Source organism: Rhamphochromis sp. 'chilingali' (assembly GCF_963969265.1).
Source record: "Rhamphochromis sp. 'chilingali' genome assembly, chromosome: 3".
Classification (NCBI taxonomy): Eukaryota; Metazoa; Chordata; class Actinopteri; order Cichliformes; family Cichlidae; genus Rhamphochromis; species Rhamphochromis sp. 'chilingali'.
In genome coordinates this window covers 5,631,455-5,653,620 of record NC_137931.1, presented here as the reverse complement: position 1 = coordinate 5,653,620, position 22,166 = coordinate 5,631,455, and the positions used below count along the sequence as shown (strand labels likewise).

The 22,166-nt window shown below is 38.2% G+C and overlaps 2 protein-coding genes across 3 annotated transcripts; both read left to right on the top strand.

Annotated features, from left to right (window-relative positions):
* Window positions 1–5,014: 5,014 nt before the first annotated feature.
* LOC308394490 (uncharacterized protein) lies at window positions 5,015–14,430 on the top strand (the record flags this gene model as incomplete). Its single annotated transcript, XM_080878847.1, has 9 exons — window positions 5,015–5,118; window positions 5,340–5,419; window positions 6,032–6,197; window positions 6,312–6,368; window positions 6,521–6,598; window positions 7,234–7,383; window positions 13,195–13,341; window positions 14,084–14,160; window positions 14,266–14,430. The coding sequence occupies exons 2-9, from the start codon at window positions 5,366–5,368 to the stop codon at window positions 14,428–14,430; spliced, it is 894 nt and encodes a 297-aa protein (XP_080734973.1). The 5' UTR covers window positions 5,015–5,118; window positions 5,340–5,365.
* Window positions 14,373–21,436, top strand: LOC308394284 (T-cell surface antigen CD2-like). 2 transcript variants are annotated; one of them, XM_080878539.1, is made up of 8 exons: window positions 14,373–14,542; window positions 15,104–15,247; window positions 18,080–18,370; window positions 18,593–18,672; window positions 18,965–19,145; window positions 19,253–19,282; window positions 19,399–19,482; window positions 20,356–21,436. In XM_080878539.1, the coding sequence occupies exons 2-8, from the start codon at window positions 15,166–15,168 to the stop codon at window positions 20,415–20,417; spliced, it is 810 nt and encodes a 269-aa protein (XP_080734665.1). In that variant the 5' UTR covers window positions 14,373–14,542; window positions 15,104–15,165; the 3' UTR covers window positions 20,418–21,436. The 2 variants fall into 2 exon arrangements, with proteins under 2 accessions (XP_080734665.1, XP_080734666.1); XM_080878540.1 differs by lacking the exon at window positions 19,399–19,482.
* Window positions 21,437–22,166: the final 730 nt, after the last annotated feature.

Genomic DNA, 22,166 nt, shown 5'->3' with positions numbered 1-22,166 from the left:
CACAGGATTCAAATACATAAACTCTTTACTTTACATGTCTAATACAATTTATTTTCATCCTCATCAGTTACTCTTCTGATCATCCTAATTGTCATCGTTTGTTGTGTCAGCACCAGACCAAAAGAGCATGTGCTGCCAAACGGTGAGAATTTATTTGTTTATTTTTAGTTATTTTAAAACCACTGCATATAATATGTTAGTTACTTAAGAAGCTTCATTTCAGTCTAATCTTCTGAAAGGTTACTTGTGGAGCTCCCCAAGGTGCAGTGCTAGGACCACTATATTTATATTTAGACTTAAGGTAGCAGGTTAAAACATTTCAGACTGCAGATGATTTAAATATATTTTGAAAATATTGTTAAATTATGGACGAGGCATCTAAACCTGATCTTTCAAAAAACCCATGCTGCAAATGGAAGCAATGCTCTTACTTATTCAAAATGATAACACTTAAATGGAAGGTTTATTTTTTTTAAATTTTACTGACATAATGATTGAGCGGCCTAAAACTGCAGGGTCACATAGCTACAGAAATCACCTCTGTCGTGTCACATAGGATGGGTGGGGGTGTCGGGGTCTGATCCAAATTCCACATGAACCATGTAACTCCAGCACACCACAACATTGTCTTAGTTGTGTATGTTTACTGCAAAGGAGATCAAATTATTTTTATTTATCCTTTTTAAAAAAAAATCCTTTTGTGTTTAGTTGACACAACCCCATCAAAGCCATTTTCTCAGTAATACCAACACTTTAAGAGATGATGATATATTTGTTGCTGATTTTGTACCACTGGACATAATATAAAATAAATCTAATATAAGATTCGTATAACCAAAGTTCAGACGATGTGCAGACGCTTGCAGTGATTAAAAACTGCACGGGGAAGTCATAAGTCACATTTATAGTAGTAGAACGTGTGGGCCGCCTCCCAAAACCTCTTCAGTGATTCCCTTTAAAAATGTCAAACCTAAAATGACACAACTGTATATTTCTGGATTTATAATTCATTTATTATTACAGAGGGTTCTGCTGCTGACACACAGTCTGGCAATGCGTCCAATCAAAGGCTCTGGACCTTCATGAAGATATATATGAATCTCCAGTAAGTGTTCCTCAACCTCACCCCCACCTACCTCAGGCTCCTTCTCCATCAGAGAGGTGATGCTCTGGGTATTTAAAGCCAGTGTTACCACCCGGAGATCGGACCAGAGCCTCCACCCCAAACTGCTGCTGAACACCTGCAATAGCTCCTGTTGGTGGTCGGTCCACCAGAGATTAATTTTAATAATAATTTCTAATTTAACAGTCATTTTATTTTTTTAATACAAATTTTTGAATATGATGGCACATAAAGGTCTTTAAATGTATGAAATGTGTATGTATGTCTGTAAATTATTAAGTGACCTGTACAGTGATTGATTTACATCTTAAGATGTATGTTTTATCTTTGTTTTAATTAAGTTAAATTAAGTTAAATCATTATTACTTTTTCTGACATTAAACATAAGTAAACAAGTAATAAAACACAGATTTAGATTTTTTTTTAATGCAAAAAAAATTGGATAATTACAAGTGTGCCTAATTTAGCAGTTTCTGTCTATTTTAAAATGTAAACTGTGACGTGTATATAAATAAAATGAATGGGTACACACAAAATCCAAATAAGATTTTGAAATCCATAATAATCTGTTTTAAGCAGGAATAAATAACAAGTTAATGTTTCAACTCATTGTTGGGTGTCTTCCTCTCGTGTACTCACATGTATTAGAATTGTTACATAGGACATTTTTGTCAGCCTCAAAAAGGCAGTTTCGGACGTCCTTTCTCGCTTACGGCCATACCACCCTGAACAAGCCCGATCTCGTCTGATCTCGGAAGCTAAGCAGGGTCGGGCCTTGTCAGGACTTGGATGGGAGACCGCCTGGGAATACCAGGTGCTGTAAGCTTTTGCACTTACACACAAACTGCAGAGGGCAAAGCTACTCACTCCCTACCTCAATAACAATCATTAGTACTCAGTTGGTATCCTTCATGATAACATTTTCTGCATCAACGTCCAAACAGGAGTACTTAAAAGTTTCAGTGACAACATGATGCAGAGTTTGAGCTCTGACTCACATTCAGCTTATCTCAATAACCCATTAATCTTGCTTCATGGGACACCCCGAATCTCCTGAAATTAAGAATACACACTTTATTGGCCACATTACACTCACAGAGGTGTTTATTTTCAATTATTTAAAATAAAATACACTTTTAATTTTACAAAATAATGATGGAATATTCATTTTCTTTGCTTGACAGTGAAAGGAAAAACACCAACAAAAAGGACGCTGTAGCAGTAACAAGAAAAATCAGTTTGTATTATCAGATTTTAAGAGGAAGTCATTTCAGAAAAACATACATTTATATTTTATGTCTAAATTACAAATTATCACCCAAATTAGGACAGTTTGTATTTGAGTTTTCGGTTACCTCTTGAACATCTCTAACTGGAGATTATATTTAAATATATTTGCTGAAGCAAGAAACCTAAAAAAGCAAAGTCTTTGTTCTAAGTGTCACACTTACTTTGTTCTTTATCTGTGAAAGCAGACGAGGCCTCTTGGATCACTTCCCTTCAAAACCATACATGCGCACGCACGTAAACGTGATGATACCATGCTCTGACAGGAAACAACCTCTAAAATGGAAAGAGGCTGTTAGCTGAATGTGATGACAACAGTGAAGAAGAAGATGGCTTCTGCTGCCACCATCGCTGTGGTTCTGCTCTGCTGCTTCATCACTGCCTCCACAGGTACGCTACACTTCATCTCTGTATGCTGTCAGGTGTAGTTTTTGGTGAACTGTATAAGCAATTAGCTTTAAAATCCAAAGTTTATGGCTTTAATTTCAAATGTTAAGTGTCAAAATTCAAATTTTTTTGAAAGATAAAATCATTTATGTGTTTAGCTGCACACTGAATAATTTTTTAACATATCACAGACATTTGATCTGTTGCTATGTAGCATGCAGTCCTTTTTTTCTGTACGAAGCTCCCACTAAAAAGCTCCCACGTAAAAATGCCTTCATTTAATTGTAGTTGATGAACTAAAGCATAAATATAATTATTTTATTTAAAAACTTAGATTCAATTTCATCTCGTTAATTGTTTGTTATTCTGCGCTGTCATTTACCATCATTAACAGTTTCTTACTTATGAAATGCAAATTTGGCTTCATTCCTCAATAGAGGACTCAGAAACTGAACAGTGCTGACTAAAAAGAAAAACTAGTTTGTCTTCACTGGACTGGACTTAATTAAAGTTATCACTGTCTTTACATAAAGACTTTTGAATTTAAAAAAAATCATTTAAATGATGAGTAACAAAATCCACGTAGGTTGAAGTCAACCACACACAGAGTGGGGCGTAGCGCTGCAGCGCTTCACCCCACTCTGTGGAATCTATAAGTCATAAACTGCATCACTTCACTTCTTCTTAGTTTTACATTGAATGTTGTGATTATTTCAGCACTATTTACAAGAATAAGTGATCTTCACACGATGTCAGTGATGCCTTTTGACAGTTTTCTTTGCAGGTCATGCATCATGTTGACTGGTTGTGTTTGAATTTTACAATCTTTACAATTTTTACAAAAAAAAAAAAAAAGACATTCTCACATGACAGTTATAAAGATAAATGCCTTTTTGTCTTTTCTGCAACTGTAAAGTTGTGAGAGGCATTTTTTAGGAAAGGCATGCAAGAGTCACAGGGAAGTGGTAACGGTCACGGGCAGACGCTCAGAGCTCTCTGGGTTAGAGTCTTGAGAACCGCTTGTGGTTAAGATGGAGAGAAACAGAAAACTTATGGTTAAAATTTTAAAAGATAATGCGTTTTCTCTTCCTTTTTTGCTACATGAAAGGTGTGGGGCAATTACCCACGAGTCACTTTGTGACTGCCTCTGAACAAAGGCACTCAACCAGCTTGGACTAGTGTCTCAAAATTAGTGATAACAAGAAGCTTATTTTCTTGTTATCACTTTGGAAAATATTAATGTTGTGACTCTTGAGCAGACGACTGATATAACCTCTGATTTCCTGTGGGTTCCCCTAATAGAAAATGAAACTGTCAAGTTGTTCAGTGATTGCAAAATCCATTTTACTGAGTACGTCTAATTGTCTTCTCAGTGTCTCATAATCATGAAGAAATGCCATGTGCCTTTAAAAAATATTATCTGGTGCTCACAACTGACGACAAACTAAAGTTAGGTTTAGTTTATGTTTAAATGTGCACGGTGGTCTGAAGAGAAACAACAGGATATGAGATAACAATCATTGAGCCTCAGTGATCTGTCCTATCATAGACATTTGTCAGCTACACAGCGAGTGTATAAACTTGTTGTAGCGCACGCACAAATGTAGCAGATTAAAAGAACTCAACCTACACAGAGATCAATCTAAAAACGTGATCATCTTCTACAGTAGTCGACTTTTATTGGGAAGACCAAAAAAGACAAAAACCTTATTCTGAAATATCAGCTGATTGTCAGTGATTTATCAAATTAAAACAACGTATCGAACATCTCCTGATGGGTTTTTAGTAATTTCTTACAAAAAAGCCACTCAGAGACATTTGGACATGCAGGAAATGTGTTTAATGCTGTGCACAAAGTCATTAGTTTTGGTATATTTATGTTTACAGCCTGCTAATGTCCCCTCTAAGTTAGAAATATTTTACAATTTGCAAACAGAATGTAAATGTTAGTGCCTGATACTTTCTTTGTGCATTGTGATCTCTTTACAGCTAACATGGCTAATCTCTTTCTTCATCTTTCTGTTTCAAAGGCTCTCAGGATGATTGTGTGTACGCTGCAACAGGATCAAGCTTTACTGTGCCACTTAGATATAAGTTGAAGGAATCAGATAACCTGAGATGGTTCAAGGACACAAGCGTAATCTTTAATCGCAGACAGAAACAGGTGATCACAGGGAAAAATGATGATGTTGATTCAACTGGATCACTAAAGCTGACAAAACTGACCAAAGACAAGTCAGGACAATACAGACCAGAGGTTCACAACACAGAGGGAGTGAATGTGGTGGGAAATTTACCAAGTGTGCATTTGTGTGTATTAGGTAAGTAACAACACATTATACATACATTCATTTTGGTAATACAAATGTATAGCAAATGTTTTATCTGTTTCTATGTTAGTCACGCATTTAACCCACAGAAAACTGCTGGCTCATTGATATACTAAAGTTACTGTCTAATTTTGTGATGCAGTCTTATTACTTTTTTAATGTATTATCAGCAGTTCATATAATGTTGATATAATCAAATTTTCTTTACTCAGACCGTGTGCAGAAGCCCAATGTGACGATGACGTGTACAGGCGATAAGACAAGAGTCAGTTTTACTTGCAGTGTTGGTCAGGTGAGGACAATATTTCATGTTTTATTGACATTTCCATGTAGTGAGTTCCTCAAACAACTTATAATTAAGCTGCTGAAGAATCTGTGGACAAAGGTCTCATTTCCCCTCCACAGAAACCAAGCAGTTGAACTGTGTTGACTGTAAAATGCAGCTGAAACAGCAAGATTTATGTGCACATATTATTTTAATATATAAAATGGGATACAGCTAATCTAATTTCAGCTGAATTTGGCTTCTGTTGGCAATCATTCTCTTTGCCTCATGTTTTAAAGTTTGATTAATTAAGTTTAGTTTAGTTTTTTACAAAAGACACAAAGACAACGACCCACTGATTAAAATGCTGAAATGTATTTAAGAATTTGTCTGTCAAATTATTAATTCCACAGTTAATTGTACAGAGTCACCACACACACAAAAAGAAAAATACTCTTATATTCTGAGCCGTGCACTGGAAAAACAAGAAAAACAAAATGAAACAAAAAACTACACACACACACACACACACACACACACACACACACACACACACACACACACACACACACACACACACACACACACACACACACTCTAAGCCTTCAACTAATCTACTAATTGTGTTTTCTCCCACAGAATGAGAAGATTGAATGGTTTAAGGATGGTAAACAGTTGGCAGAAAAAGGGAAGACGGTGACGAGAGTAGCCAAAGACGTGGCAAACTCCCATTTCTCTTGCAATGTTTCTAACACCATCGGCTCTGAGATCAGTCTGCCTGTTCAACAAATCTGCTATAAGCCTTGTAAGTATTACTTGCTGTCAACTCTGCAAACGTTTAAATTTGCCTTTTTCCAAATGTTCGTGAGCTCATATCATAATAAGATTCTTTTCTTCTTCTCTTGTTTTATTCCTGAAGTTTTCTCTGAAACAATATTTGGAATTAGCATCTGGGTTTTAGTGGGTGGTGGAGCAGGTATGTTGTGTCTTCTGTGTAATCCTTACATTTTAACATGTGTGGCATTGCTGAAATGCAGAGCAATTAAGCTTGAAGCAATGAACACAGGATTCAAATACATAAACTCTTTACTTTACATGTCTAATACAATTTATTTTCATCCTCATCAGGTATTGTTCTGATTTTGATCCTAATTGTCATCGTTTGTTGTATCCGGATCAGACGAAAAAAGCATGTGCGACTAAACGGTGAGATTTTATTTTTATTTTTTTAGTTATTTTAAAACCACTGCATATAATCTGTTAGTTACTTAAGAAGCTTCATTTCAGTCTAAACTTCTGAAAGGTTACTTGTGGAGCTCCCCAAGGTGCAGTGCTAGGACCACTATATTTATATTTAGACTTAAGTTAATGTAATGGTAGCAGGTTAAAGACATTTCAAACTGCAGATGACTCAAATATATTTTGAAAATATTGTTAAATTATGGACGAGGCATCTAAACCTGATCTTTCAAAAAAGCCATGCTGCAAATGCAAGCAATGCTCTTTCTTATTTAAGATGATAACACTTAACTGGAGCCTTTTTTTAAATTTTACTGACATAATGATTGAGCGGCCTAAAACTGCAGGGTCACATGCAGTCTGATCCAAACTCCACATGAACCATGTAACTCCGGCACACCACAACGTTGTCTTAGTTGTGTATGTTTACTACAAAGGAGATCAACTTATTTTTATTTATCCTTTTATTTATCCTTTTGTGACACAAACCCATCAAAGCCATTTTCTCAGTAATAGCAGGTTTTACCTTTTTTCTTACCAACACTTTAACAGAGGATGGTGTTTCTCCGGGTCTGATTTGTAATATATGCTTATTTTAACAGATGAGAGGGAGCTTTATTTGCAGTGGAGCAATCAAGAACAGGAACAGCCTGATTATTATGACCACCGCTACCTGCAGCAACTACCTGGCAATACCAGCAATATGGCTGAAAACAGCAACTCGCCGAGCAACATCCCGAAACCTGGCATCTGTACACACTGTGGCCTGAAGAGAGACGACTTGAAATAATGCAATCACCAGCATCCAGCCTCAGCTATAAGTCATTTATGTTTTTCAGCTTCGTGTTAAATGGATAAACTGGCTGCACACAACAAATTGGCAGATTAAAGGAAATGACCTCAAATACACAGTCTGAATAAATAATAATGAGCATGTGGTTGACATGAAGTGACTAAACCAGATGTACGAACCTTAATCTGAAATACCAGCTGATTATCAATAATTTATTGAACTAAAACACCATCAAAACATCTCCAGACTTTGTTGTTTTGTAAGTAGATTTAAAAAAAAAAAAAAAGTTACCCAGAGAAAGTGGGACAGACAGGAAGTCGGACTGTTTACATCTTCTGTAGTAACTCAGGCCGTACAATGTGGGCGCCTTTGTAAAGAATGACTGTTTAATCTTTGTGTCAGTACATTAAGAGCTTTCTGCTCTCTTTGCTCCTTGTTTTGAGGGAAAATATGCTCTTCTCGGTGGGAAGGGTTCATGCTGTATATTTGCTGTGAGAGTGAAAGTTCAGGACTTGCGTATTTTCATGTGTTTTTTCTTCTTTCAGATTTAAAGATTCCCACAACTGTGCACTGGACAATATATTTGTTGCTGCTTCTGTACCACATGCTGGATGTATATAAAATCCATATAATCAAAGTTCAGATCATGTGCAGATGCTTGCAGTGATTAAAAAGTGCACAGGGAAGTCATAAGTCACATTTATAGTAGTAGAACGTGTGGGCCGACTCCCAAAACCCTTCCAGTGATTCCCTTCACTGTAAAACATCAAACTCCAGGTGTGATGTGAATTGTAAAATGTCACAACTGTGTTTGTAGTAGCCTATGTGCACGTGCATGTGTAATGTAATGATGCCACCTTGTGGACATCTGCATATACTGACAGCGTATCACTGTTTATGACTTGATGCATGGCTCAATGATCCAGGTAAGGAAATCCCAAAAAGTTGATTCTGTTCATCTGGACGTAGCGTTGTCAGTGGGAGAAACGTTTCGTCACTCATCCAAGTGACTTTTTACATTTGATCCAGTTTAAATAAAAAATGAGACAGAAAACAGATTGAGACTCAGAGTTTGCTGCACATAGAGAGAGGAGGAGTGCTTCAGGATTAAAGGATGAAAGGATGTGGACAGAGTAGTTGGACAGTACACTACAGGACACACATCATGGAAAAGAGGGATTTGAATTGAACAGACAGCTCAGATTAGACTTCATGGATCTACAGGTTGATCTACGTATACATGAAGTATGAATTCCTCACTCACTGTCTTACTTATCTGAGGAGGGGAAGGGTCTGTCAGCTAATAACAGTCACACTTATTTGATTTCAGTTAGTGTTGCAACTCAAAGTGTTTAGGAAGCACGGGCACATAATGAGGCTAACTTTCTGTCCTACAATACACACTAGAATAACTGTAAATGTCTCTCAGATTTCCAGGTTAAAATAAATAATGTCTGTGTATTTGTTTTGAATATATCATGATTAAACACATAGATAGACAGTTGTACTAGCTGATATTTTGGGTTTTATACACCAAAATATAAGAATACATTATAAACTTATATCAAATCACTGTGCAGACTCTGTGCTCTCGGCCACTTTGACTCTGTCCTGTAATAAATTACTATCTTTTAATAATGATACATTTACTACTTTATCACAGCTAAGTGCTGAAACTACTAATTACTAAATAACTTTATTTTGTACTTTCACATCAAACTGATAACAATAATAATAATTTCGGATAACTTTATCATTTATGGTGGACTTCTTTCCATAGATACTGTTACCGATAAAATAACTGTTTCACTGGTTTCTCTTGCCTCACACTAAAACGCTAACACAAATGTTAGAAATTTGATTATTTATTTTGTTGGGCTGATTATCATGCGGAATACAAATTTAATAGCATAGAGTAATGTTGAGAGACTGAGTGAGCAGCGGCGCCCTCTGCAGTTTGTGTGTGTAAGTGCAAAAGCTTACAGCACCTGGTATTCCCAGGCGGTCTCCCATCCAAGTACTGACCAGGCCCGACCCTGCTTAGCTTCCGAGATCAGACGAGATCGGGCGTGTTCAGGGTGGTATGGCCGTAAGCGAGAGCATAGCTACATAAAAGACCTTTTATAGCTGGCAAATGTTACACACTTTGATATATATTATTGTGCTAAGCTTCATAGTGTGTGAATGTGTGTGTGAATGGGTGGATGACTGGATGTGTAAAGCGCTTTGGGGTCCTTAGGGACTAGTAAAGCGCTATACAAATACAGGCCATTTACCATATGTTACAGCGAAACATGCAAACCTTAACTGCAGCTTCAAATTTGAGCTGCAAAAACGCTTTTCCAGCAGTAATATCACGATAAGAAGACATGTTCAGTGTTAAAGTGACAGAGGACGATTTGGAAGTCAAACATTTTTGTCGCTTTTTCTAGACTTTCACTTATATATAGAACATAAAAATGTAAGTGCGTACGTGTGTGTGTCATCACAGCATGTTTAAAAAGGCTGTTTCTGTGCTCTTCTCTCGCTTACGGCCACACCACCCTGAACGCGCCCGATCTCGTCTGATCTCGGAAGCTAAGCAGGGTCGGGCCTGGTCAGTACTTGGATGGGAGACCGCCTGGGAATACCAGGTGCTGTAAGCTTTTGCACTTCGACACGCAAACTGCAGAGGGCGCTGATGCTCACTTCCTCAACACCACTTACATCACACCCATTCACATCACATGTTAACATGAGGTGGAACGAAATTATGTACTTTATCTATGAGAGCAGACGAGGCCTCTTCCCTTCAAAACCACACATGCCCACTCACATAAACATGATGATGCCATGCTCTGACAGGAAACAGCCTCTAAAATGGAAAGCGGCTGTTAGTTGAATGTGATGAGAACGGTGAAGAAGATGGCTTCTGCTGCCACCATCGCTGTTTCTGCTCTGCTGCTTCATCACTGCCTCCACAGGTACGCTACACTTCATCTCTGTATGCTGTCAGGTGTAGTTTTGTTGTATTTGAGGGAGTTTTAAATGAGCGATCAGGTTGACATTTCAAAGTTCATGTAGATGCAGTAAATGAGATAAAACATCAAACAATTGTGCTTCTTTTAAAAAACTGATCATTATATTTACAAATTACAAGTATCATTCACCCAAAAGTGACCCACCAAATAAACTGTAGTAATCCTGTACTACACAAAGAATGAAAGTGTTCATTATTGGACTAAATGAGTAACTCTAATTATTTGAAACATCACACTGCCTCATCATAGTTCTTGTGATTACAGTCACTTGTCTCCCTGTCAAGCAAAAACGTTTATATGCGATCTTCACGTAATGTATTGTTGTCTGTCATCGCTGATGCTTTTTTGACTGTTTTCTTGGTGAGACCATGCATTACTTGGGCTTCATGAAATTAAGCACATTCCCACATGACAGTTATAAAGATAAATACTTTCATTCTTTTCTGCACATGTAAAGTTATGAAAGGGATTTTCCAGAAAACAACATTTCATGCTAAATGAAAGGTTTAGAGCAAGTGGCTCTGAAAAAAGACACCCAACCAGTTTTGAGTAGTGTGTCAGAATGAACGTAGAGGCTTACTTTCTTATTATTACTGAGGAAAATAATCATAAGATGATTGATTTCCTGTTCCCTTGACAGAAAGTGAAACTCTGATAAAGCGACTTAGTGATTGCAAAATTCATTTTACTGAGAACTGTTTTTGCACATTTGGTATATTTGTTTTCTTTGCAATGTCATGATGATTGTCGTGATCTCAAAAAGTTCCAGTCAATCTAAAAGTAGTCAGCTTCTAAAGTAGTCGACATTATTGAGAAGAATGTGAAATATCAGCTGATTGTCAATGATTTATCAAATTAAAACACGATATAACATCTCTATGGAGATTTTGAAAATTCTCACAAAGATATTTGTACATGCAGAAAATGTGTTTACATGCTGTGTACTAACTCAAGCTATGCTATGTGGACACCTTTGCAAAGCAGCGTTGCTCATGCACACAGAAATTAAATGTTAGTGTCTGACACTTTTTATCTGCATCGTGATTTCTTGGCAGCTACTTTGGAAATTTGTAAGAAGTCTGCAGATGGAACAAAGTTTAGGTACAGCCCTGAATTTAGTATGAATAACACAATGTCCTTCAAATGTTATAAATTGACATACAATCGTTCAGAGCCTTTCTAACATGGCTAATCTCATCTTTCTGTTTCAAAGGCTCTCAGGATGATTGTGTGTACGCTGCAACAGGCTCAAACTTCACTGTGTCACTTAAATATAAGTTAAAGGCATCAGAGAGCCTGAGATGGCTCAAGGACACAAGGATAATCTTTCATCGCAGACAGAAACAGGTGACCACAGGGGAAAATGATGATGCTGATTCAACTGGATGAAGACGAGTCAGGACGATACAGACCAGAGATTCACAGCACAGAGGGAATAAATGTGGGGGGAAATTTACCGAGTGTGCATTTGTGTGTATCAGGTAAGTAACAACACATTATACATACATTTATTCTGGTAATACAAATGTACTTTATAGTAAATGTTCTGCCTGTTTCTATGTTAGTCACACATTTAACCCACAGAAAACTGCTGGTTTATTAATGTACTAAAGTTACTGTCTAGCTTTCCCATACAGCATTATTATTATTTTTAATGTATTATCAAGATTATTTCTTGACGGGCGACCGTGGATCAGGGAGGTTGGGAAGCTCATCTGTAACCGGAAGGTCGCCGGTTCGATTCCCGGGCTCTCTGTCCTGGCCGTTGTGTCCTTGGGCAAGACACTTTACCCTACCGCCTACTGGTGGTGGCCAGAGGGGCCGATGGTGCGATATGGCAGCCTGGCTTCTGTCAGTCAATAAGACAAATGTCAGTTTTACTTGCAGTGTAAAAAGTTAGCATAACTCACACTCCTAGTTGTTTAATGTTTGTGGGACCATGAGTTGACTTGTTTTGTTTGATTTCTTGACAGTATATCATTATTATTAATAACGATGCAGGTTGGACATCTGGTGTCGGATTATGCTAAAAATTATATCTGGGCTTCGCAATATTTTATGCTGCTTGTTTAAATTGTGTCACTTACGGTGTGTTGATATAAGCAAATTGGTTAAACGTTTTGAATAATTCAGAAGAACTATATTTTAAATAAAAGCACCACCAACAACCAATTTAAACAACATGAATTAAATGAAAGGTTTTAAAATGAGCAGGGTAGGGATTCTACAAAGCTCAAAGGTCCCATGTACTGAATCTCATCTGCCTCCACTATCTCTGCTCCTTGTAGGTTCACACCTGCCTCCCACACATTCATTTCTGATGTAGATAGACTCCACAAAGTAGTTCAGACAGATTTAAACCTGCTCTGCTGATGTAATGACTGTCTTAAGACAAGATTAAAAATAAAATACCATTATTAGTTACACAAATAGCAGTGGCATTAGCATAGATTAGCTGACATCAAATACACTTGGAGCTTTGAGATCAGTTGCTCCCGATGCATTCACTTCAGTGTGAATGTTAGATAGAAAGCACTTAGAAATAGAAAAAAGTGCTTTTTCTGTGCTGTTTAAAGCACTATATAAGAATGTGTCAGTTTACCATTGAGCTGTCTACAGTATATTGACTACAAAGGAGATCTAATTCTTTCTATTTATCCTTGTGTAGCTGACACAATCCTGTCTGAAAACATTAGGAGATGACCGGTGATTCTCCAGGTCTGATCTTTCATCTGTCCTTATTTTAACAGATTTGAGGGAGCTTTATTTGCAGTGGACTGATGAAGAACAGGAAAAGCCTCGTTGTTATGAGCATCGCTACCAGCAGCAGCCAGCTGTCAACACCAACAAAGAGGCTGAAAACAGCAGCGTCCCACAACCTGGCACCTGGGCACACTGTGATCTGAAGAGACATAACAGAAAATAACATTATCATCACCGTCTGGCCTTAGTGATGAAGTCATGTGATCTGTGCAGGATGCCTATAATATGTTATAATTAAAAAAAATTTAAACAGAGAGCCGTTTCTGCCGCATATATTAAAATAAACTGATATTTCATTCATTATTACCGTAATATTACCGTAAGGATCAGAATTTGTACCATGTACATGTGTATGGAATGGTGCCACCTTGTGGACATCTGCAAATACTGACAGAGTCACTGTTCATGTTTCTGAATATCAGCGATAACCAACTAATTAGGCCTACCATAAATAAAAACAGGGAAGAGGATGAAAAAAAAACAATTTACAATTTAAACAAAATTGAAGGAATGAATCAGAATTTGCCCACGGCTGAGACAGTTGGTCAGACCTAGAATCTTTGTGTGGTGTGTCACAAGTGGCAGAAAAAAAGAGGAACGATGCTGATGAGAACTTGTACTTTAAAAAACAAACAAACAAACAAACAAACACAGAAGAGAGCTTGGACAAAAAGCAACTAAAAACTTTTTTATTTTTATTTTTTTAATTAATGAATTAAAACCTTCACATTTAGACAGAGACATTGTTACTCTGCTTCCTCTTATTTTATAAGCAGAATTGGTTTCATTCATTCACTCATTCAATCATATGACTTTTATTCACTTACTTCCACTTTTGTTCATTTTAACCAGCATGTTTTGTGTTTTTGTCTGAAGGCGGCATGTATGACATGACCTGCTGCCAGGTTAATAAACTGCTATCAGTGGAAAACGAGGAATCCGCAGTGGAATATGTAATCAATAGTTGCCAGAGTGACACTGCTTCTTTCATAAGAAATATCCAAACTTTTATACAGCTGTCTGAATGGCCAGATGTTTTTTTTTTATTTATACTTCAGTATGTTTATGAAGGCATTTTGAAAACATGCCACCACGATGATCCCAAACAGAACCTGGAAATGACAGTTCAGGGGGCGGATCGGGTCCGCAGTCGCTTCCGCTTTGATAATCACAGTTCCCAGGATCACACCGCCTCCACCCTGAGTCAGAAGAAATCTTTTTAATTCATGATTTTTTTCTTTTTTTTTAATGGATCACATGGACTTTATTAATCATCATCTGCTGTCTGATAGCCTCACTGCAACTTAGGCTTCGTCCACATCCACACTGCTTTGGGTGGGTCTAAGCTTTGTGATCACAGAATCATTGTTTTCTAATACGCGCGTGTAAGAAATCGATGCAAATCTATCAACGTTATGTGTGCTGTGAACCCCGAAGACGAACGCGGTCAGTATCCATGATTGCTGTGATAAAGAGGAGCTAAAGAGAGAGTGGGTGAGCTGGGCTGACTTATAACTGCGGAAAGAGAGAGAGAGCGAGAGAGCTGCGCAGTAAATTCCTTCCTTTAAATAAAAGACATTTCCAGCTCTAACCACAGTCTGGTCTATTGTTCAATTAGTTCAATTGTTTTTTGTTTTTTTTTACTTTCACTTTCTATTTACTGTGTTCGGTGACGTCATCCTCACTCTCTATAGCCAGAAATTGAGGCAATATTCCTGTTGGAATATAATATGTTGGTAACCAAAAGGGAAACTTAAGAACATGCTAGACAGTCTGGATTGCATCAGTTGGCTCAACAATTTCCCGAAAACACATCTGCTTTGTTTGCAGCTGTTTTTGTTTGTTTGATACATTTTGTTCATTTTTGCTCACTTTTGTATTTTTTCACGTCGTTAGAAGGCCTTTGGATATTCATCTACCCCTGATTTGGACTGAGTAACTGTTTGGACCTGAATGTGATGAGAAGAGTGAAGAAGATGTCTTCTTCTTCCATTATCACCGCTGTGTTTCTGCTCTGCTGCTTAGCCAACGGCTCCACAGGTACAAATACAATTTAATGAATCTCATTATTAATTCCTCAGGCTTTATTAAAGGAAAAGTTCATTTTAACTTTTCAAATCGTTCTTTAAGATGCCACTTGTGATTGGCCAGATGTTCTATGTGATTTAGTGATCGTGCAGTTTTATTTCTTTTTCAATTTCTTTTTTTTCTTTATGAGGCTGTCAGTGGAAATGTGCTTTACCATCAAAAAACCTAGAATTTAGCAATAATTACTGAACTAAAGTATCTCTGCTGTCACTGAAGCTTTGCAAAATCCTCTTGGAGGATTGCCTTTTCACATCTCTGATGCAGCGTGATGGCTTTGCCCTTGCTGTTCTTAGGCTCACCACATCCAGCCATGGTTTCTGATTGGCCCGGACAGTGACAGTCCTGGTCTCTGTGACATCACTGATGCACTTTGAAATGTAGGCAATGACAGTTTGTCTGTGAAGGTTCTCAGTCATCTGGGTAATCGCAGTCTAAGGAGCTGGGAAAGAAAAATTTCTTCAAGTTTCTTGAACACGTTTCACCTCATATGAGAAGCTTCTTCAGTTCTAAGACCAATTGGTGGAGAGTCCCAGATTTAAGCCCTTTGGGGGAGACCCTCAAGAGGGTCATGGACCCCCTATTGATCCCCTACCTAATCACATGATCCAAGGTGTGAAAACAGGTGTAGGTGACAGCCAAGGTTTTGGGTGAGCTCATTGTGAAACCTGGCCCCACCCTATCATGTGATTTCCTGAGGTTAGATGGCCCAGGATGTGAGTGGGCGTTAAGGTGCCTGGGAAGGGATCTCAAAACTGGATCATAGATGGCAGACAGTTGGTGTCGTAAACCCCCGCCTCTGTTCAAAGATGGTCGCTCACAGTGGACATAAATGGCTTCTTTCACTCCTTTCAAACCATCTGTCTTCTCTGTCCAAAATGTGAACATTGGCATGCTCAAAAGAGTGACCTTTGACCTTTAGATGCAGATGGACAGCAGAGTCTTGTCCCGTGGAGGTGGCTCTTCTATGTTGATCCAGCTTGTTGTCCAGGGAGAGCACGTTGGACAGTACGATGGGGGAAATAGCAGGTTTGTGTGAATTAGCTGCTAGCCTACTCCGGATGCCTCCACACTTACCCGTCTTCTTCCTCTTGCACTGCCTGACACGTTCCATCTGTGTGCGAGATCTAGTAGCAGGGCTCGCTGAATGTAGGTGCCTCCGAAGCAGTCCACAGTCCCTCAGTGTAATTCATAGCTCTTCCGTGATTAATAAAGTCAGTTTGCTTTTCTTGATTTTGAGAAGGAGCTCATGACAGTGTGGGCCTTGTTTCACAAGAAAAAGAGCAAAACAAAGACACTGTTTTGTCGGGACAGAGAGCAGCCGCCCTGTGTGTCCATGTCGGGATAAGATGGTGAAAGATGAACCTTTAGGCCCTCCCTCGATTCAGAGATGGTCTTTCCCTTTTCACGTAAATGGCCTCCTTGACGCCGTGCTCAAACCAGCGTTCCTCCCTGTCCAGGATGTGAACATCCTCATGCTTGAAAGAGTGTCCACTGGCCTGTAGCTGTAAATAGACTGCAGAGTCCGGCCTAACGAGGTAGTTCTTCTGTGTTGTGCCATCCTCTTTGCCAGAGGTTGTTTGGTTTCTCCGATGTATAAATCCTGGCAATCCTCCTGGCACTCAACAGCGTACACTATGTTACTCTGTTTGTGTCGGGGGACCTGATCCTTGGGTGGACCAATTTTTGGCGCAGCGTGTTTTGGGATTTGAAACCCACAAAGATTCAGTGTTTAGAAAAAATGCGTCTCAACTGCTCCGACACTCCTGACACATACAGGATCACTACGAGTCTTCGCTTAGGCAGCGTTCGTCCTTCTCTCCTGGATTGCCTGGAGCTTTCTGGTTGGGGAAACCTACAGTCAGCTGAGACCAGTGTTGGGCAAGTTACTTTGAAAAAGTAATTATAGTTACTAGTTACTACTTCAAAAAAGTAACTGAGTTAGTAACTGAGTTACATGATTCTAAAAGTAATTAATTACTTGAAAAGTAACGATTGCGTTACTTTAAAAAAATGTTTAACCCTCTGGGGTCCAGCTTATAATTGTCCATTTTTAGCTACTTTTCATTTTTGATCAAAAACCAGACAAAAAACATAAAATCAGAGTAGAAAAAGTTATATTTTTTACTGTAACAACCACAAACATGTTTATTGAATCATATTTCATAACTTTAAATGCAAATAAAAATTGTCAATTTTAAAATCATATGCACAAGTTTTGCAAACAACAAAGTTATTTGCATCCATTTACCTTTTACCCTTTTTAAAATAACCATTTCAAATTATTTACATAACCATCAGCTGTTCTGCATTCAATAAGTGTTCCCACACCATATAGAAGAACTCCAAAAAAAGCCTGATACCTGCAGGTCTGACAGCAGCAGGTGTATCACTCCTGATAGCAGTCGCCTCATTGTTCTGACACACAACACAAAACTCTCTCTCGCTCACTCTCTCACTCACTCGATTGTTTTATAGCTGTTTGTGGTTGTGTAGTTTGTAATGCTGTTAGTCCCATCACTGGGACTGAAGAAGTCACTTGGATGAGTGACGAAACATTTCTCCCAAACAAAACGCTACGTCCAGTTGAACAGAATTAACTTTTTGGGATTACCTGGATGCACTTTTGTTTCTTCTTGACACCAGGTTTTCATTCACCTTTTAAACATTAAAAAAAAAAACACCAAGAAGTAATAAAAATAATAATTTCCTTCAAATTTGATGAATTGACATGTAGTTGTTGAGAGCTTTTCTAGCATGACTATTCTTCATTTCTTTATCTTTCAGGCTCTCAGGATGATTGTGTTTATGCTGCAACAGGATCAAACTTCACTGTGCCACTTAGATATGAGCTGAAGGAATCAGATAGCCTGAAATGGCTCAAGGACACAAGCGTAATCTTTAATCGCAGACAGAAACAGGTGACCACAGGGAAAAATGATGATGTTGATTCAACTGGATCACTAAAGCTGACACAACTCACCAAAGACAAGTCAGGACGATACAGACCAGAGGTTCACAACACAGAGGGACTAAATGTGGGGGGAGATTTACAGAGTGTGCATTTGTGTGTATTAGGTAAGTAAAACACATTATATGTGTATTTATTGTGTTTGTACTACTTATATCACAACAAGCAAGTGTGCTAAGCTGTCTTAGTCATACTTTGTCATTAAGAGTATTTGGTTTTATTATGACGCCACTTTTCAGTCTTATTAATCAACAGTGTTGGTTATTGTAGAAAAGCATTATCAGCAGTAGTTTATATAATGTTGATATAAAGAAATTTTCTGTACTCAGACCGTGTGCAGAAGCCCAAAGTAACAGTGATGTGTGCAGGCGACAAGACAAAAGTCTCTTTTACTTGCAATGTTATTAAGGTGAGTACAATATTTATTGTTTCAGGTGCAATTAAGTTAGAGTACTCTACCAATAACTGACTCATAATTAAGCTGTTGAAGAATCTGTAGTTTGCAGTGTGCATTTCCTCAGATGTTGTTTCAGTGAGGCTTGGGTCTCTATGTATGTATTATTTAATTATATAGGCTGGAAAATTACCCAAAATGTATGAAAAGATTATTATATTTCTAATTTTGGCGAAGTTTAACTTTTTATGTTAGACTTAAAATCTGAACCTTCCAATAAATCCACTAATTGTCTGTTTGTCTACAGAGTGAAAATAATTTTCAGATCAAATGGTTTATGGGTGATAAACCTGTGGCAGAAAAAGAGACTGGCAAGGAGCTGACAAGGCCAGTCAAAGACGTGCTAAATGCTCGTTTCTCTTGCAATGTTTCTAACCCCGTCAGCTCTGAGATCAGTCAGCCTGTTCAACAAGACTGCATTAAGCCCTGTAAGTAGTCAAGTCAGTGACACTGGGTTGTGCAAGTATGATGTGCTATCACGTGTCACCTGTCACTCATCTCCAAATAAATACATTTCTGCTCCTGTTGTTTTAAGCTGATCACAGTGGCATCTGGATCGCTGTGGGTATGTTTCACATCTTATATGAAATGTGGAGGAATTAAACTTCACACAATCATTTGTCTATTTCTAGTCCCACTTTAACATGTCAAACACAATTTGCTGTTATTCTTCACCATCAGGCATTTGTATTTGTTTGGTGGTAATCCTTGTTGTCGTCATTTGCTGTGTCCAGTCCAGACGGAAAAAGCGGATTAAAAAAATCCGTAAGATTTCTTTTCAAAAATGTCGTCTCCTTTTTATTTTGTTGCTGGGTTGTTTTGGCTGGTGTTTGGTGGCAGGGCGTATACTTCATTGAAAGCTCAATAACGTTTCTTCCTTGAGTATTGAGACAATAAGTTCATTTTTCTTTAGGTTTAGCCATTGTAATGAATTTCACAGTGCAGTATTGACATTAGGATTAAACAAACCAGGCTGAGCATGTGATGCTGGATTAGGCTACAGATGACACAAATTATTGTGTCAAAGAAGGAAATTAAGTTTTTAATGTTTTGAGCAGTTTCTTATCTTTTACTACATGGTCAGAAATCATCACGTGTTGCTGAAATGACCTTTTTTGTGACTGGGTGGTCTGTGGTCTGGATTTGATTTCATTTTTATTTTTTTTAAATCTGAGTGACACCTCCAACATGTGTTGAGCTTTTACATTTTGTTGATTGCAAAGCAGATGAAGTTTGATTCTAGCTCATCTTTGTTTAGCTGGCAACACCACATCAAAGCCAGGGTCTTAGTATGAGCAGGTTTTGCGAGAAATGATGAGAGATGATTGTGATGTGAAGACACAGGATGTCTTTTGTCCTGTTTCCCTCCTCTCACCCTAACCGGTGGCGGCTGATGGCTCCTCCTCCCTGAGCTGGTGGTTTCTTCCTTAAAGGGAGTTTTTCCTTCTCACTGTCACTAAAGCTCTTACTCATAGGGGGTCATATGATTGTTGGGGTTTTCTGTTTCTTTGGATTACTGTAAGGTCTTGACAATATAAAGTGTCTCGCATCAACTATTGTTGTGATTTGGCGCAGTATTGACACAACTGAACTGAGCTGATTCTCCCTCTGACCTGTCGTCTATGCTTATTTTAACAGAGGAGGAGGAGCTTCGTTTGCAGATCACTCAGGAACAGCAGCAACATCAGCAGCAGCTGTAGTGAGCTGGCCTGCAACACTCAAATAACTGATCACCACCATCACGACCAGCAGCATCCCAGAACCTCTGAGTGAGACAACAGAAAAAATACAATCATTATCCAGCCTCAGTGCTGAGATGAAACGGTGTGTTTAGGACCCCTCGTTTGTTTACACTGACTGTATAAACTGGGTTAAATGTGCACACAATAATGGAGCAGGTTAATAAACCCATATAGACGATCAGTCTAAACAAGTGCTAATCAGTATTTGATCAACATTGATGGACTCATTTTTATTAAAGACTCATGTGTTACAGTGTTTTTAAAAGATGTGGAAAAACTAGATTATTCTTGGAATACTGTCGTCTACTTGTCTGTGTGGAAAAGCTTGTTCTTGTAAAAATGTGATGACACTTATATTTTGACTTTTTTAACATTTTTTCTACTTTTGTTTTTCCTGTAGGTTTTTTAAATTGTTACCTTTAAACAGTTGTAATTTAGCATAGCATAGCATGGCCATCTCTGTAGTCCTCTTGCTTGTGAACTCTGGGATTTGTATTACAACCAAAGTATCTCAAAGCCATGGCAGTCCTTTACTGTTTCTGTTTTAAACTGCTTGAAAGGGACTGACTTGTATTTTCAGACCTATGAATTCTGCCATAAACATCTGTTTGAAATGTTTTGTGTTCCTCTTCTGTTTGACAAAAAGTTCTGCTTCTATTTTTTTAATCAGTAATACTCTAATGTGAATAATAAGCATGGCCTTCCTTATGAACGCATCAACAGTTCATGTCCTCGGATAGTTTTGCCACGTGTGGAAAAAGTGTATAATTATATTTGGATATATTTTTGCAAAAGGCTGTGATTTTTCCTGCTGAAGTATTTCTTCAGCTTTCCAAGGATTTACCCATGAACTCCTGCAGCTAGATGGTACCAGAAGGTATATTTTGCTATCTGATCACATGGTTGTATAACATATTGACACTGGTCTCACTTCTGCCCTTGGATTCTGTTATTCGTGTTTTTTGTTTATCATTACTGATAAAATAAAGTATTTTACTCTTTTCTCTCGCCTCACAGTTCATTATTTCAAAACCACTACCAGGTGAAGAAAAGTGAAACAGTATTCTCTCCCGAGAAAGCAGCAGCGCCCTCTGCAGTTTGTGTGTTGAAGTGAAAAAGCTTACAGGACTGCAAGTACTGACGAGGACCAACCCTGCTCAGCTTCCAGGATCAGGCGTGTTCAGGGTGGTATGGCCATAAACGAGAGGACAGTGCAGAAACTGCCTTTTTATACGTGCTGTGATGACACACACATGCTTATATTCTTATGTTCTATATATAAGTGAAAGTCTCCAAAAGACAAAAATGTTTGACCTACAAATCGTCCTAACACACTGTGTGCTCTCTGTCAATTTAACACTGCTGAAATAAACGAACGTGTTCTTAAGGTGATGTTACTGCGGGAAAAGCAATTTTGCAGCTCAAATTTGAAGCTGCAGCTAATAAAGAAGGTTTGCATGTTTTTGTTGTAACATATGCAGTTTAGCACAATAATATATAGGCTTTTTATGTAGTGGCTCTCTCGCTTAGGGCCATACCACCCTGAACACACCCGACCTTCAGGAGCAGGACTACACCTTGACACCTCCCCTTCCTGTTCTGTATATATATTAACCCCCTCCTTTAAGTAACCTTTCAAATTCAACCAGTACCTCCAAAACTGATACATCACCTTTATTTGTTATGGAATCAATCAGTAGTCCCTGT

Coding starts and splice junctions, on each gene's coding strand:
- LOC308394284 (XM_080878539.1), top strand. CDS start 15,166: ATGAGAAGAGTGAAGAAGATGTCTTCTTCTTCCATTATCACCGCTGTG. Junction 19,146..19,252: donor ACAAGACTGCATTAAGCCCT/GTAAGTAGTCAA, acceptor TGTTGTTTTAAG/CTGATCACAGTGGCATCTGG. Junction 19,483..20,355: donor AAAGCGGATTAAAAAAATCC/GTAAGATTTCTT, acceptor TTATTTTAACAG/AGGAGGAGGAGCTTCGTTTG.